The 15,525-nt window shown below is 39.0% G+C and overlaps 1 protein-coding gene across 1 annotated transcript in view; it reads right to left on the minus strand.

Moving 5' to 3' along the window:
• OTOG (otogelin) overlaps positions 1-15,525 on the minus strand; it is a 96,875-nt gene that overhangs the window by 36,957 nt on the left and 44,393 nt on the right. The window contains exons 30-34 of the mRNA XM_088666759.1: positions 15,146-15,302; positions 14,061-14,087; positions 11,003-11,170; positions 7,259-7,537; positions 678-795 (exon numbers count right to left, since the gene is read on the minus strand). Of these exons, the coding sequence (XP_088522885.1) occupies positions 678-795; positions 7,259-7,537; positions 11,003-11,170; positions 14,061-14,087; positions 15,146-15,302 (749 nt within the window). The remainder of the gene's footprint in view (positions 1-677; positions 796-7,258; positions 7,538-11,002; positions 11,171-14,060; positions 14,088-15,145; positions 15,303-15,525) is intronic.

Here is a 15,525-nt window from a genome sequence, read left to right on the forward strand (position 1 = left end):
GTGACCCAGGGGTATGGGTAACAAACATTAGCTGGGGTAGGCCTCTTGGCCAAGAAACATTATGAAGTATTGAATGAAGAATGGATGTGCTGGAATGGAAAGAGGCAGCTCAGTCAGATGGACAAATGTTTTTGGCACAGGCGGGAGATAAGTTGCACAATTATAAACATTAAATTAGAAAATGGTATTGCGCCATATTACAACAGGGCTCCTAGTCTGAATTACCAGTATGCCATCAGCATCTTACCTTCCTTCATGCAGGAAATTCAGACTGAGAGCCCTCTAATGTTTTTATATTTGATAAGTTTTTACTTCTGTGCTTCACCTACTATTGTCCACACTGCTGTCTGGCACCCCTACATGGGCTGAAAAAGTTGTCCCCACGTCTGCTTTGCGCCCTTTCTCCCCCCACTCTCTCTAGGCTCAACTGCTATAAGTATTCCATACAATCTGGAAATTCAAACGTGGTTCCAAGCTGCTGAAAAATGTGTTGTTTTTCTTTTCATTTTCATTTACAAAGTTGCATTCTCCTGCAAGTTTGTAGAAACTCCACAGTTCTCTACAGATGGACCTGTTACATTTCAAAATTGAGAGGTACTCAGCCACCTGAAGTTACTATTAGAAAGAATGTTGTTAAAATTTAAAAAAAATATATATTTAAAAATCTAGATACTTACTTTGGAACAGTTTGACAGTGTTCTGCCAAAGGATCTCTGCATGTTTTGAAACAAGGGCTTGCACAAGCATCATAGCGCCATTCACATGTTGAGTGAGCTAGAAATTTAAACTTGGTATCTAGAAATAGAATTTAAAAGTTTCAATGTAATGTGTATACACACACATATTCTAGTTTTACTTAGACCTCTATGCATTGAATGATCACTCCTTATTGAACAGATTTTATGTATTCCACAATGAGTGACGCCTAATGATAGACAGTGCTTTGATCCACAGGTATTGGATTATACAGGTTATATGACAGACAAATGTTGGAAATCTAATGTTTTCAGCAAGAAGCAATCTTAATTTTTAATGACTACAGAAAACATTGATGGACTTTTCAGTATCTCATAAGGTAGAGGCAGATTCCCTAAATGTCCTCACATTGCACTTAACTGAAGAGGCTTACATCTCTGGGTGATCCAGTGCTGAGTTCCTTTATGTTTGTCTCAGTTGGAAGGAATGTTTTCATATTACAAACACAGCAACTTAGGTTGCTGATACTATTTATTTATAGTATACAGCAATCCTGGCTGAGTTTCAAGTGCCTACAAAAGTGCTTTCTTTCTTCACAAGCAGTAGAGCATTTTAATTCCTAGGAAGTTTCATCTCCAAATGGTTGCATGCTTTGGGGTGACAGAGTGCGGGCTGTACACAATGCAACATTAAATGGACCCAGTATGGTATTGATATCTCTAAAAAAAAAAATTAAAGTAATTCCCTCTGCAATGTTGTGAAAGGGCATTGCACACACACGCACACACACAGAGAAAGAGAGAGAGAGAGAGAGAGAGAGAGAGAGAGAGAGAGAGAGAGAGAAATTTCTTTCCAAGTCATATTTAGAACAGTTTCTCACATTACAATTTTTATTCATGGGAGCTTTCCTACAAGTAAGAAATATCATGTGGCACAGTTCCTAGACTGTACCATTTCAGAGTGCCAGTGTAACATGTTTCGAGTGTAGCTTTGTGTACAAAACATATACACAAGGAAAGCTTAAATGTAAAAAATAAAGGATTCCAGCTAGTAATGAGTGAACTTGCCTATACTCCATTTATACTAAGCATGAATCATTCATTCATTCATACATGATAATTTAGGATGGGATCATTTAGGCCCATTATACTTGAAGTCCACCATTCCCTTTTCCAAACTTACTCTTGAGATGAGGGGAGGAGGATGGAATTAGGGAGGCTTTGTGGCAGTGGAGGCTTCCATTTTAAGATGCCTGTTGAGACTGGGAAGCATTGGAATCCAATGTGAACTACAAATTGCAGGGATGAGTTTGGGGAATTTTGAAAGGGAGTATCTGGCATTTGCTGGAAAATGAGAATGAAATTTTTATGAAGTCAGATGAAATCAGACAAATCTTTCTCTGTCATAATCTTATTGACGACAGCGATTTGAATTCATTTCTTATATGTACATAATTTCAACTGATAACAGTTCTGAGTTCCATTCCTGGATTCTCATGTGAAAAAAGATCTTAGGGAGCAGGGCTCGGAAACATCTGTAAGATATTGGAGAGTTGCTGTGTGAGTCAGGTTTTACAAACCTACCTAGCTGAAATGCTACATTTGATTTCTGCTGAGAAATGCAATTTGTGTCACCATGCGTCCCTAATTAGCGATTTCCATTCCATTCTTCTTAATTCTGTTTTGGGTGCATTAACTTAATTCAACTTTGGGTGCTATTACCGATCATTCAAGTCATGGCTTTCCACCAGACCAGACACATTTCTCTGTTAAAAAAAAACTAGCCATGAAATTGAAAAGAAACCTAATGCCATCTGTTAAAGTTCAGTCATTTGTTTACTATATAGTGAATAGCAGAATCCTTACTTGATTAGGGAGCAATGCTCTGTATGACGATCATGGCACTTGATATGACAAACAACTCTGAAAGTGCAGCTGTATCACTGCATAAATTTGCTTATTCTGGATAGCAAAATAGCTATAACAAAAAGAACTATACAGTGGTACCTCGGTTTATTAACACAATTGGTTCCAGAAGTCTGTTCATAAACTGAAGCATTCATAAACTGAAGCGAACTTTCCCATTGAAAGTAATGGAAAGTGAATTAATCCATTCCAGATGGGTCCGCGGCATTCGTAAACCGAAAATTCATAAACCGAGGTGTTCATAAACCGAGGTTCCACTGTATATACTACAGTTTGAGATAAAAACTTAATATGTTGTTGGCTAGATAATAAATCTAAAACAATTCACTTCAATACAATGAAGGTGGGTTGTACAAGGGAACATATCTCTATCATAGAAGGCTTCCATACAAGGCTCCTCAATATAAGAGAGAAATCAATAGAGGTTAAAAATGCACAGTACCTAGAATCTAATGCTTTCTGCTGTGTGCCCTTTATTGCAAAATAAATGGGCCATGTTGTCAATGGTTACAGTCCAGCCACATGCTTTGTGGCACACGACAACGCAATTTAAAGGATGGAACTTTCATGTAGCTTGTAGACTCAGTTCAATGCTTTAAACTTAAGTCTATCACATTTTGGCTCAAGATCCACAAAGCCAGGAAATTAGAAGCTAAGGTGGATGCAGAGACAATGACTCTTTCCTTTATGTTTAATTATAAGAGCTTTCCTCCGTGATATCCTGTGTGTTCTTTTTTTAGTTCATTATTCACAAAACAAATGGATAGGATCATTTCAGTCTTTCACAGATTTAAGGAGATGAAATAGTAATCCAAATAATTGCAGTAAATATCTCCAGAGAACTACATTATTCTGTTATCAGCATCCGTTATATTGAAGGTGTTCTATTTGATATGCATGTTGGTATCTATGGTACACTTATCGCTATCAAGTTGAGAATCTTCACATGACCTTTATTAAACAATGGTTTTCTCTAGGGGTTCTTGGTCTTTAAAAAATATTTTAGATGTGCTTCAGAGAACATCAAGCCTATTCATGAAGACATTTTTGGCCAAGGGGATTTAAAGGAGCAATTATACTATTCCCAATATTTATATTCAGGAATAGCAGTTCCCAGTTAGAAAAGTTCTGATCTAATATGCAAAGTATTTATGACAGTCAGCAGGAAACCCAATCTGCCTTTGCCTCTGCACTCTAGAACTGGTGTAACTTTTCCATTAACTTAAACAAATGCTGCTATATTTTTAGACCATGTAATTATCCTGCATCAGCAAGTCGGGCCTTGTGAAAGAACACTGGAGAAAGATTCAAGCCCTATGTTTCTTTGCTTATAAAACTCTGAAACCCAAATCCTCGGATGTGGTGATTAATGAAATGCCTCATGATCATTTGATATGATCCCACTTGCTGAGGTAAATTGTTTTAGTTTTCCACTGGCATAGATAGGATTCTTTGGCATGACTGGAAGGCAAAGACTTCACACTTTTAAAAAGATATACAATTCTCAGCTACACAGCACTAGGGAAGTCTACTACAAATATTAACCTCTTCTTCCCCTCTTAAAGAAAAAAGGCCACAACGTTTTTGTTTTGTTCAAACTAAGGTGCATGTTTGCAGCACTTCATATCCTGGTAACAGCATTAGCTTCATGTATCCTGCTGTTCCAATGTTCAGCACCATCATGATTAAAGGAATTTGTCAAGAGGCAACAAGCATTTGGCAATGACAAATTCTGTCATTTTTTGTGTGAAGTTGGAGTGTGCCAGCCAACAGCTGCATTAGGATCTCATCTTAACATGCCCCCAAATGTAAGCAGATTCACAATGCCACTATTAAGACTTTAATTCAATGGCTTGATAACAGGAAACTCTGAATGGCATGCAGTTGGCCCTTTCTGTCATGAAAACAAATATGTGGTAACTGTACAACTAGCCTAAGCTAGTCTCTCTTTTTTGCAACATTTCATGTTCTACCCTTTGCTTATAGGGAAAAGAATATTTTAGTTATATTAGTATGAACAGATACCAATATACAATTAGCTCAATAAAGGCTGAACAGTTCAGTATTGGACTCTAGATTATTTGTAATAGCTGGAGATGTACTTGGAAGTATCTTCTGTCCTATTGTGAAGGATACCTTTCAACATGTGCAATGTGAGGATGTGGACAAAATCCTTAAAAGTTTAGGTCTAACTCTATGCATGCCTTCAGTCTTGCCTTTCTGGGTTAAAAGCTTCCAGATGGTATTAGCTAAGTTGGAATAAGGTCCTTGCAGTTCTAAAATTATCAGTTGTAAGACCACTCACTATTCTAAAAGTCCTTGTTGGATCCCTCTTGCTTGGACATTTACCGACTAATGTACCTTTTCAGGACAATGTAACTAAATGGATGCTGGCAACCCAACTCCAAGTGGGATGTTATAGATTCTTTGAACCACTTTCAGGCAGATTTGCTACCCAGATTTGGAACTGATAATGCCTTGGTAACAGTCCTAGTCTAGTCAACCACATTAATCTTCCAGATTGCCTATCACAGTTGGGACCAGGCAGCATTGTCATTTGCTGGTTCTGTTGCCACACTGAAGGTAAGTTTTAGTATGAGATGCCGATGGTACAGCTGGTCAACTCTTTGGCCACTGTCTTATAGGGTGCCACAAGATTCCATCTTGTCCTCAGTGTTAACATCTACATGAAGTTTCTGGAAGAGGCCATCCAAATGTTTTGGAGTAGGCAGCAGGGGTCATCAGTATATTGATTGCTCCCAATTCCACTTCCAGACGGGCAGCAAGGAGGAGGCTGGCTGAGCCAAAACTGGGAAGAACACCTCCACTTAATCCAGTGCACAAACACAGATATGGCATTGAGGGAGTGGGGCAAGATTACTTTGCCAGTTAATCTACATAGGGGGAGCTCTTGATGATGGTGACAAACTCTACCAAATATTGATCTTTAGGGATGATGCTTTAGGAATGGGTTAAGTGATTTTACTTTCCTGGGCTCCTTGATCACTGCAGATAGTGACAGCAGTCACGAAATTAAAAGACGCCTGCTTCTTAATGATTCCTAAGTATTAAGTCTCCCAATGACCACAGAATCCCCCAATGACTAATTCCTCAGAATGTTCATGAATTCAAGGCCCATGAATGACAGCAGCATTAAATGTCACAAGCAATACAGTGATAAGGACTGCAAGGTGCATTCTCTAACGACTGATCAGAGTGTACATTACCCTACAAAGTCAACCATCATCTACACATATCTGTGGACAGGCTCAGTGTTTGAATGGGTAGCTTTCATATCTAAATTAAAATTATTTTGATTCTCGAAGACATCATGTTGCCATAACACCAATCTATTCCAATTAAAATTATATACTTTGGACAAATACCGGTAGAAGGGGAAGAAATCGAGGCAATGGGAGATTTTACTTTCTTGGGCTCCTTGATCACTGCAGATGGTGACAGCAGTCACGAAATCAAAAGGTGCCTGCTTCTTGGGAGGAAAGCAATGACAAACCTAGACAGCATCTTAAAAAGCAGAGACATCACCTTGCCAACAAAGGTCTGTATAGTTAAAGCTATGGTTTTCCCAGTAGTGATGTATGGAAGTGAGAGCTGGACCATAAAGAAGCCTGATCGCCGAAGAATTGATGCTTCGAATTATGGTGCTGGAGGAGACTCTTGAGAGTCCCACGTACTGCAAGAAGATCAAACCTATCCATTCTGAAGGAAATCAGCCCTGAGTGCTCACTGGAAGGAAAGAGCGTGAAGCTGAGGCTCCAATACTTTGGCTACCTCATGAGAAGAGAAGACTCCCTGGAAAAGACCCTGATGCTGGGAAAGATTGAGGGCACAAGGAGAAGGGGACGACAGAGGACGAGATGGCTGGACAGTGTTCTCAAAGCTATGAACATGAGTTTGACCAAACTGCGGGAGGCAGTGGAAGACAGGAGTGCCTGGTGTGCTCTGGTCCATGGGGTCATGAAGAGTCGGACATGACTAAACAACAACTTTGGACAAGGGTTTCATGGTGCAGAGTTAACAATTGGAAATGAAACTGCCCATTCTTCCAAAAGAAGCACACTCAGGAAAAACAGTGGGTTTTAGGTTGGGACAGATGACAACAACCACATACTCAAGAGGTAATTCAGAGAAATAACCCAAATAGAGAATATATAGTCAGTAAACAAAAAGCAGCTTATCTGACCTGATTATGTAGTTTAGACCAACAAATGAGAGTTTCAGTGAGAGTAATGGGTTAACACTAAAGAATTTCAGTGCATGTGCCTACAAAACAGCTGGTTGAGAACTTCTGGTCTGCGTGCACATGATCTCATTTTACATTTCAAGCTAGAGAAGAAAAGAGGAAGGGAATGGCGCTTGATTTGTAATAAAATTGAACATTAGATTGCTAGCTGGGTGAAGTTATATTCTGAACCCAGTAAAACTAAAGGAACAAGTTTAAACTACAGAAATATCACACTCACAAGCAATTCCGCACCAGGATGCTGTGTTTTAAATTGATTGGTTATTTATGAGAACTCCTATCAGGCATTGCATGATGAAAGATGATATCATACAAAGGATGCCAAAATCAAGTTTGAAAATGTAGCCACCACAATTCATATTCAAGTACTTACCAACAAGTTTGAAAAGTGTAGCAAGTCTGAATGCCTCAGAGTGGCGATATTTAACAATATTCACAGAAGCAGCAGAAATGTGGATGAAGGCTCCTGGCACTGCAAATGACTCAAAGGAGCTATAACCTGAAAGCCATGTGTTTTTGTGGATGGCAAACGTTGATCTGTTTTGAAAATGTTCACTTCTTTCCCACTTGGCGAGAACCAAGGTATTGTTGGAAGCTAAATGAAGAAAATAATTTGGTCTGTCAGCTGATTCAAATGAAGCCAGGTTTGGATCTGGAAAACAAACAGCAATAACAAAAAATAATTGCCTGAGCTGAGCAGAGCAGAGCAAAGTCTTTTTGAGATTGCCTCCAGCACACTACACTGTTTTGACTGTTTCTACACTTTTTAAAAGCACAGGCAGGTTCTGCTAGGCTCAGCTTAGCCCAAAGCTACTACACTACCTCAAACTATCTTTAGGCATTGACGAGAGAGCAAGCCTAGTAAAAGGAACTGTGGGGGTAGCTGTTTAGTTTGAAGTTCAAAATCACAGAGGTCTTCCCACTGCTACAATCACTGTGTCAATGCATTTCTTATGAAGCAGGCAGCCTTTTCGCCATGTCAAGTTTCCTTGCACCTCAGAATAATAAATTGTGCAGGGAGTCTTCACACAGAGAAAAGATACATGCTTCAGGAGTTATTTGCCCCTGTGATAATGACAAAAGTGGTGAAAATCATGTAAATTTGGGGACAAGGCTAAATACTGGGGTGGGGATGTGTCAGATCTGTCTGTACTGTGAATAGCAAAACAGATTGGCTTGATTTAGCGCAGTCTTTCATGCTGCTGAGCTGGACAGCACCATTAACAAGGTGGGGTACAGGTGGATCATGATAGCCCTTGCACTTACTTGTCTGAACTTTGGCAGGTTTCTTACCCAGGGACACCTTCCTCATGTCACCAATTTCTAAACTGATTACATATGCCCACCCCAAAAAAAAAAAGCTAGGGGAGGAATGTGATTTTCTACTTTCCCAGTCCAAAACAACAGAGTTTGCCTTTGTGGGAGAACTAGTGCACCTATCTTTCTGAAAACTGGTGGGCTTCATCCTCTCAGGAGGAGGTTGCTATATCTTCAGTTTGCATCTAAAAAAATAGCAAAAATAAATTTAAAAAACCAGACATTTAATTAACAAATTAATAAATAAAGGTTTTCTGCATGAAAACCCTAGGATGACCTTGCCTGAAATGTGGAGTGGCTTCTTTGCCTTCAATTTCATTCATTTATTTGAAAAGGAAAAAAGCTATAGCCATTTTTCGATTTCCCATTATAGTCAAAGAAGAAAAAATAACACCTCTGGTTTAAGAAATCAGAATGACATAGATCAGATCCAAAACAGATCAGGCTGCTTTTAAATGCTATGGATACAAGGCGGATCTTGTGGCCACTGCACACTCCTGTTAAGTACATGACTGAATAGGGCTATTGTTGTAAACAGAGAAGTTTCTGAAACTATAGACTGAGGAATTTCGAAACACTACATTTTTCAGAGAACATTCTAATTCCATAAGACAAATGGTGTTTAACAACTTATATTTTTCATTAAACTCGCTCTCCCCAATGCCCAGGAAATACCTCCCACCAAACACTTATTCACAAAAATATCAAGAAAGCAACATTTGTACTGTAGGCTCTTGTTTTTCAGTCCCCTCCCCCCCATTAACTGGCCACCTTATCCCAGAAAACATGTCCGTAACAGGCAATTCTATGTGTTAGCCATATTTTTATTCAGGAATTTTCAACGGGTCTTCTAAATACAGACACTCTGAGAGCAGATTTAATTGTAGGGTAAAGTAACGCTCACTAAAAGGGTGACAGGACTGAGACTCAGATGAGCATCTGTTGTTCCAAATATTATTTCGCTGTACATTGTGTTGTTTTGCTTAAAATAACCATAAAACTACTGTAAAATCAACTATCCCCCCCTCAGGGCTGGATAATGTTTCTTTAAAAATCCTGCAGAGAGAACAAATAATCTCTGTTAAACAGATGTTGTGTGATGCACAGTTCATTACTCAGGAATACTGTCTAATTTTCCAAGATGACAACATTTATTGTGTGAATCATAATTGCGCCAAAGGAACTGGCATTTTCTTCCATACACACAGTAGTAAGAAAACTAGCAATACCAGTGTAAACTACCAATAGCTAATTCTTGTAACAAGAATTGTCACCTCAGACAATGCACATGGAAGGGACGGAGAGTGTGCCTGCCCTTCTCTGACCACCTAGCAGGATTGCCTATCATGAAGATATTGTGGGACAGCCACATAAAGCCATAACATATAAATAAAGTCTGCATATGTGAACATCCATATGCTAATTTCATGAAGATGATTTCCCGATATAATCCAGCAATACAGATGTCCACTGAAGGAAAGGGGGTGTTTTGCAATCCACTTCACAACTTTGGACAGTGGGTCACTACAGTTTGGCACTTTGAACTTTCACCTCAGCAGGAACTCAAATAAGAGTTTTGTTTCAGAAGATTCAATACTTCGTCAGATTGATAATAATGGGCAAATAAACAAATGGCTTTCGTGTTCTTATGTTTGATCCAAATTGGATGCCATTTACACAATTTTTAACAATATGCTTCCTTAATCTTTCCTTTATTACACTACTATCTTCTAGTTACAGGTAGGTAGCCGTGTTGGTCTAAGTCGAAGCAAAATAAAAAAATTCCTTCAGTAGCACCTTAAAGACCAACTAAGTTTATATTTTGGTATGAGCTGAAGAAGTGTGCATGCACACGAAAGCTCATACCAAAATATAAACTTAGTTGGTCTTTAAGGTGCTACTGAAGGAATTTTTTTATTTTACTACTATCTTCTATTAGTTATTTCTATATTTCTTACATTTCAAGAACAGTTTTAGACTTTTGATTGTTTTTTTTTAAAGTACCAGTTACTCCACAGACTACATTGGTTTGTTTGCTTTCTCATTTCTAAATAAGGAAGCAAAAATTAATTTAAAAAAAAATTAAAAATGGTTGAAGAAAATATCTTTGTATAGTACAAATAATCACACATTCAATTCTAGAGTGGAGTAGATATCTGGCTAAGCAACTATCAAACTCCAAAATCATCTCTCACATCATGTTTTAAAAACTCAAATAATGAAAAGTGATGTTGGAAGTAATCCTAAAAACCTCTTTACACTTGTGGTTTCCCACTTAACTACAATCCCACCACCTGCCAACCTGCCAACCAACCATAATGTGAACTCAGCTGACCTAACCATTTGTACCTCACTAATTCTACAGATGACTGCCTGTTTCCAGACTTCCTCCCATGATTTTCTACCTCTGTTCCTGCCACAGGGAAGATAAGGACTGCTGGGTCTAGAAATTTGTTGATCTGAAAAGCTGAAGTGTCAGACTATTTATAAATCAGCAATCACCTTGTAAAGATCCACTCATTAGACAGAGATTTTGGCAGACAGCCTTCTTGTTGAGAACCTACTAATAGATGTAGAGTGAGGTTTAATGCTCCTTCTACAAAACTTCCTACATTCTGATGCAGCCAGAACCCACGCTGCCTACTAAGTTAGGACTACCTTGCTGGGGGGAAAAACATTGAATGAGGATATGAAAATAATACCATTTCCCATTGTTTGTGTCTGGTACTTGAAAGATGCATCTGAAATGAGCATTGCCTTTGCTATATTTCTAGATATTTTACAGTGATAGTGAGTTTACCATGTGCTTTTGGCTTATACAGTCCCGATGTCAGCATAAAGTGTACTGCATCTCCAGGAGCAACAGAATCTCCTCTTGCTGGAAAAACAGAACCATCCAGCAGCTTGGCTCCAAGTGCAATTTCTCTGTCCAAGAAGCTGACCAGCTTGTAGGGGCCCTTTCCCAGAACTGTCAAGAGAAGGCAAGGTTACATTTCCTGTTGAATGCCACAAATGCTTGTATCGCACATGTTTATTGGTAAGTTTGTACAGTGGCAAAGAAAACACCACCATCAAATGACATCAGAACTACGAGTCACGTAAAAGCTGTTTGAGATGTGCAATGTTTGCACGCTCAGCTTCAAAAATGATTTGCTCCAACCTTTTCTTCCTCTGTCAGGAGGAAAGTATCCAAGTTAGAGTTATTCCCTATGTTAAAGCCCAATGCTCATATTGGGGGGGGGGGGCTGAAAATAATCATTTCCACCACAAACATTATTAAAGTGGGCTGCTAGTGTGTAAGTGCATTGGGTACCAAAAAATGGAGTCAGACCCTGCAGGCAGGGAGGGTCACCAAAGGTTTTAAGAAAAGCTTGGACTTGTGGGAAGATTGTCATCTACCTCCCAAAGCTAGTAGGGGCCAAAGGTTGTACTTGTGCATATCTTAGAGATACCTTTGGATGTTAGCAGTAACATTCTGTTGATGGTTTCTCCTGAGCCTGAGACCTAAAGGAGAAGGGAATTGCTCTGGCGGTTTATGTACCTTAAAGGACATTTTATTTGAGCCCCTAGGATCTTTGTGATGAAGAGTTGAAAGGACAGGGCATGGGTAATTTGCTTCAGACAGTATGAATCTTCTGGGGTTAATTTGTCCCACCCATCCCGCTCACTGTGAAATATTTTCACAGCACCCCAGATACAATAGCTAACTCAAGTCCAGCATGCAGACCTTTATCAAATTAAAATGCAGAGGGCGATATCCAATATGAAGTCATACTCTTAGTGGACCCATTGAAATCAATGGACCTAGGTAACTTTAGTCCATTATTTCAGAGCATCTATATTTTATGGAGACAGGTGAGGTGCCCCAAACATGTGACATGAAAAAAACAGGGACCAAATCTGATGTACTATTGCAGACCCAGGCTAGCACCATGATCAGGTCCAGAGCGGTCAACATAAGAACAGTGATACTGGTTTGGAATCCATCAGAGACCAGATCAACTCAGCCCCACCCCAGATTCAGCCCCATGCCCAGATTTGGGCTCCTGATGGTGGGAGCAGCAACCAATGGCCTTCCCACCTGCCTGCATGTTCAGTGAAGAGATGGGGGGGTCAAAAGTGGCTGTTTTAGCAGGGAAAGCTGGGCAGAGGGACACCTCCACTTATTCCAAGCTACTGCAGCCTGCTGTGAAGGGCATTTGGATTGCCCAGTAAGTACTAGAAATCTAAATGTATAGTGAATTCGGGGGGGGGGGGAAGCATGCAGCTTATCAATGAAAATGTGCTGCCAAAGCAGAATGCCAGACAAAGCAGAATGTAATTGAAAATCACTAATATATGCAAAATAATGAATTGGATCTGAATGTCCCTTCCTCTAATAGAAAGTGTCTTCCTTCAATGGGATACCTGAAGGAAGGACTTCTTCCATAGACCAAAGGAAGTCTTTGGATCCAACCTAGTATATTCAAGCAATATTGAATCAAAATTCATGGCAACTAAAATACTACCTAAGATTTCTTAGTTATGCCTCCATTCTCCTTGCCACTAATCTGGAGGGAAAGATGAAGGCAAGTGGATGATAGTTTACCACTTGCTAAGCCTTTCCTCTCCCTTCAGAGGGAAGTGGAGCTGGTGCTTAGCGCCCATCCTGTCTGGTACACAACAAAAGGAGACCTTAGACCCTCATTGTAGTTTTATATTCATATGTTTATATGAATATGTTTAGAACAATCTCAATATTATCTGAGGAAAACTCATGTCGTCTTAAAGGAATGGAAAACTAAAACAATTTCAACCTGACTTCTTTAGATTTCCCCATTACCTCAGGCTGTAAAGATTGTTTTGGACTTTATTAAAATATATCTAAAATACTGTACATAAATATGCCAAACATGGGCAGTTTCATTTTGTACAAGAGAGTCATACCCTTTTAGCTATATAAGAAAGTGTCAAGTGATGCGTTGTTGATTTCTTACACCAATAATGAATCCGAATATAGTAAGAACAGCTATGGAGAGACTAACAATTATCAAAGCTTGCAAATTAGCTCCCTCTTGAGGCCCTTCAGGAGAAAAAACACAGAACATATCTCTGGCAATTACACATTACTGTACATCTGAACATTTTCCGCTGCGAGGTGGGAAATGCAACTATTTTATTTTATTTTGTTTATTTTCTTACATTTTTATTCCAAGGTATTGTTGTTGTAGTAGTAGTAGCAGCAGCAGCAGTAACAAACAGTGGTACAAATAGTAGTAACTAGTGATTCTAAGATAAGGAATCATTATGCAGCAGTATTAGATGGTACAGTATTAAACATGATACTTGATAAAACTTGATAGTAAATAATAGGAGAGGCAGAAGGAGGCAAAATTCTGGATTTGGCCATTCTTGACTGTTTTATGACCATTCCGGGAATGATGCACCTGTACCAAATCTTGAAGTCATATCCAAGTGGCAAGTGCAGGACTCTATGTCATAGGAGAGCCTGACACTCTATACTCACAGAAAGCTTTCAGGTGCTGAGGAGGAGGAACAAGGATGGTAATCTACTACATTCTTTTATTACCTTCATATTCTCCTTTGTGTTAGAAATACTGTTCAGAATGCGAGATGTTAGATGGAGAGTGCAGGAGTGCAACTCGCTTCAAATGTATGGAATAATTAAGTGGATCAGATATAAATTTGATCCACATTTGATCCTGGTATAAATTTCAAGGTTAATCAGAACCGTACCTGTATGTTTAAACAGTAATGAATGCTGCTTTGATCAAACTGGATATGAAGATGTTATTTTATTAAAAGTGGATGGAAAAACACTGAACTGTCTTATCATCAGTTCCCCATGATTTGCTTACCTTTATTGATATATTCACAATCATAAGCTAAAGGAAAGGAAAGGAAAGGAGTGAGCAAAATAAATCTGGAACACAACTAGCAGTATCTTTTGTATATATATGGGCATATTTGCACAATCACATTCCATTTTTATTCAGAGTGGGAAGAGAAATTAAGACTGGCAAATTAATTAAAAACTCACATACTACTGTCTAATAAATCTGATACAAAATGAAGTATCAGCTTCAATGAGCAGATGCTTATCCTTGTGTGACCTCTAGTGGATAAGAATAAGCTTGGTCATACACCTTTGTACTTCTTTCCTGTAGAGAGATGAGAAACTGATGTGAATACAACAGCTTTTGCATCTTCTAGAGGAAATGCATAATGCCCAGCTTTGAACTGAACTTTAAGAGACCATTCACATTATCATTCACATTTCTTGTACTTCTGCCTAAATGGGGGGGGGGAGGTAGAGCTTTTGGGCTCCGCTCACTACCAGTTAACAGAATTTTTTAAACCACCAATACTCCTTCAACACAACAATGTCCCACTAAGCTTGGATCTCACTGCAGGGAGGATGGCTCACTTAACTAGGATGACCAGCAGAGATTGAGTGGTTTGTAAATTCTAGAGAAAGACATCAGAAGAGATAAACTTCTAGACTGCCATGACTCAATATGAAGCTATAAAAACAGATCCATTCCTGGCACTGGAATCGATTGAAAACCTGGCCTTAGAGTAAAAAGGCTACAGAACAGAGTATCAGTTCAATTTTCTTTTGCAAAAGGAATAAATAAAATAATAATTGGCATGACTGTGTTACATTTAACATCTATGCTACATTAACACCGACTGTAGTTTGGAATCTTTCTGAGTAGACATGGAAGATTCACAGCCGCTCTGGTTACTATAACATAGTGAGGGGGAAATGGCTATTCATCACACTACAGCTAATTCTTAAAGATGAAAAAAGGGAATCCATGAATGCTTAATTTTCTCACTAGGAAATCAGTAATGCATGCATTGCCATAATTAAAGCTGGGTGCAGACACAAATTCTTCCATTCTATTTCAGCATGCAATGAATATTTAAGCATACTTACGACACAATCTTGGAGATCTCCAGTCTACTGTAACTCCTTGTTGACAACATTGATGTGCATAGGCTGAAACACTTGTGCAGAAACACTCACAATCCCCTCCCTGGTTACAACCACATGTGTCTGTCAAACAGTTTGAATAAAACCAGGTGACATCAACCTGAAGAAGATAATTATTACTGTAACGTATCATTACCTACACAAACATTGGCAACCGTGTTTTCAGCACAGAGCCACAGATATCTAAAAAGCAAGTTCGAAAGGATTCTGGCATGCAGCATTTACTGTTGATTTGTATTAAACAAGTTCATCGCTATGTCCTTTCATATATGCCCTGTTGTTTTGCAACATTTGAAACTCCCAGCCTTCACAGATAAGCAAGG

This window comes from Zootoca vivipara, chromosome 1 (assembly GCF_965207765.1).
Source record: "Zootoca vivipara chromosome 1, rZooViv2.hap1.1, whole genome shotgun sequence".
Lineage (NCBI taxonomy): Eukaryota > Metazoa > Chordata > Lepidosauria > Squamata > Lacertidae > Zootoca > Zootoca vivipara.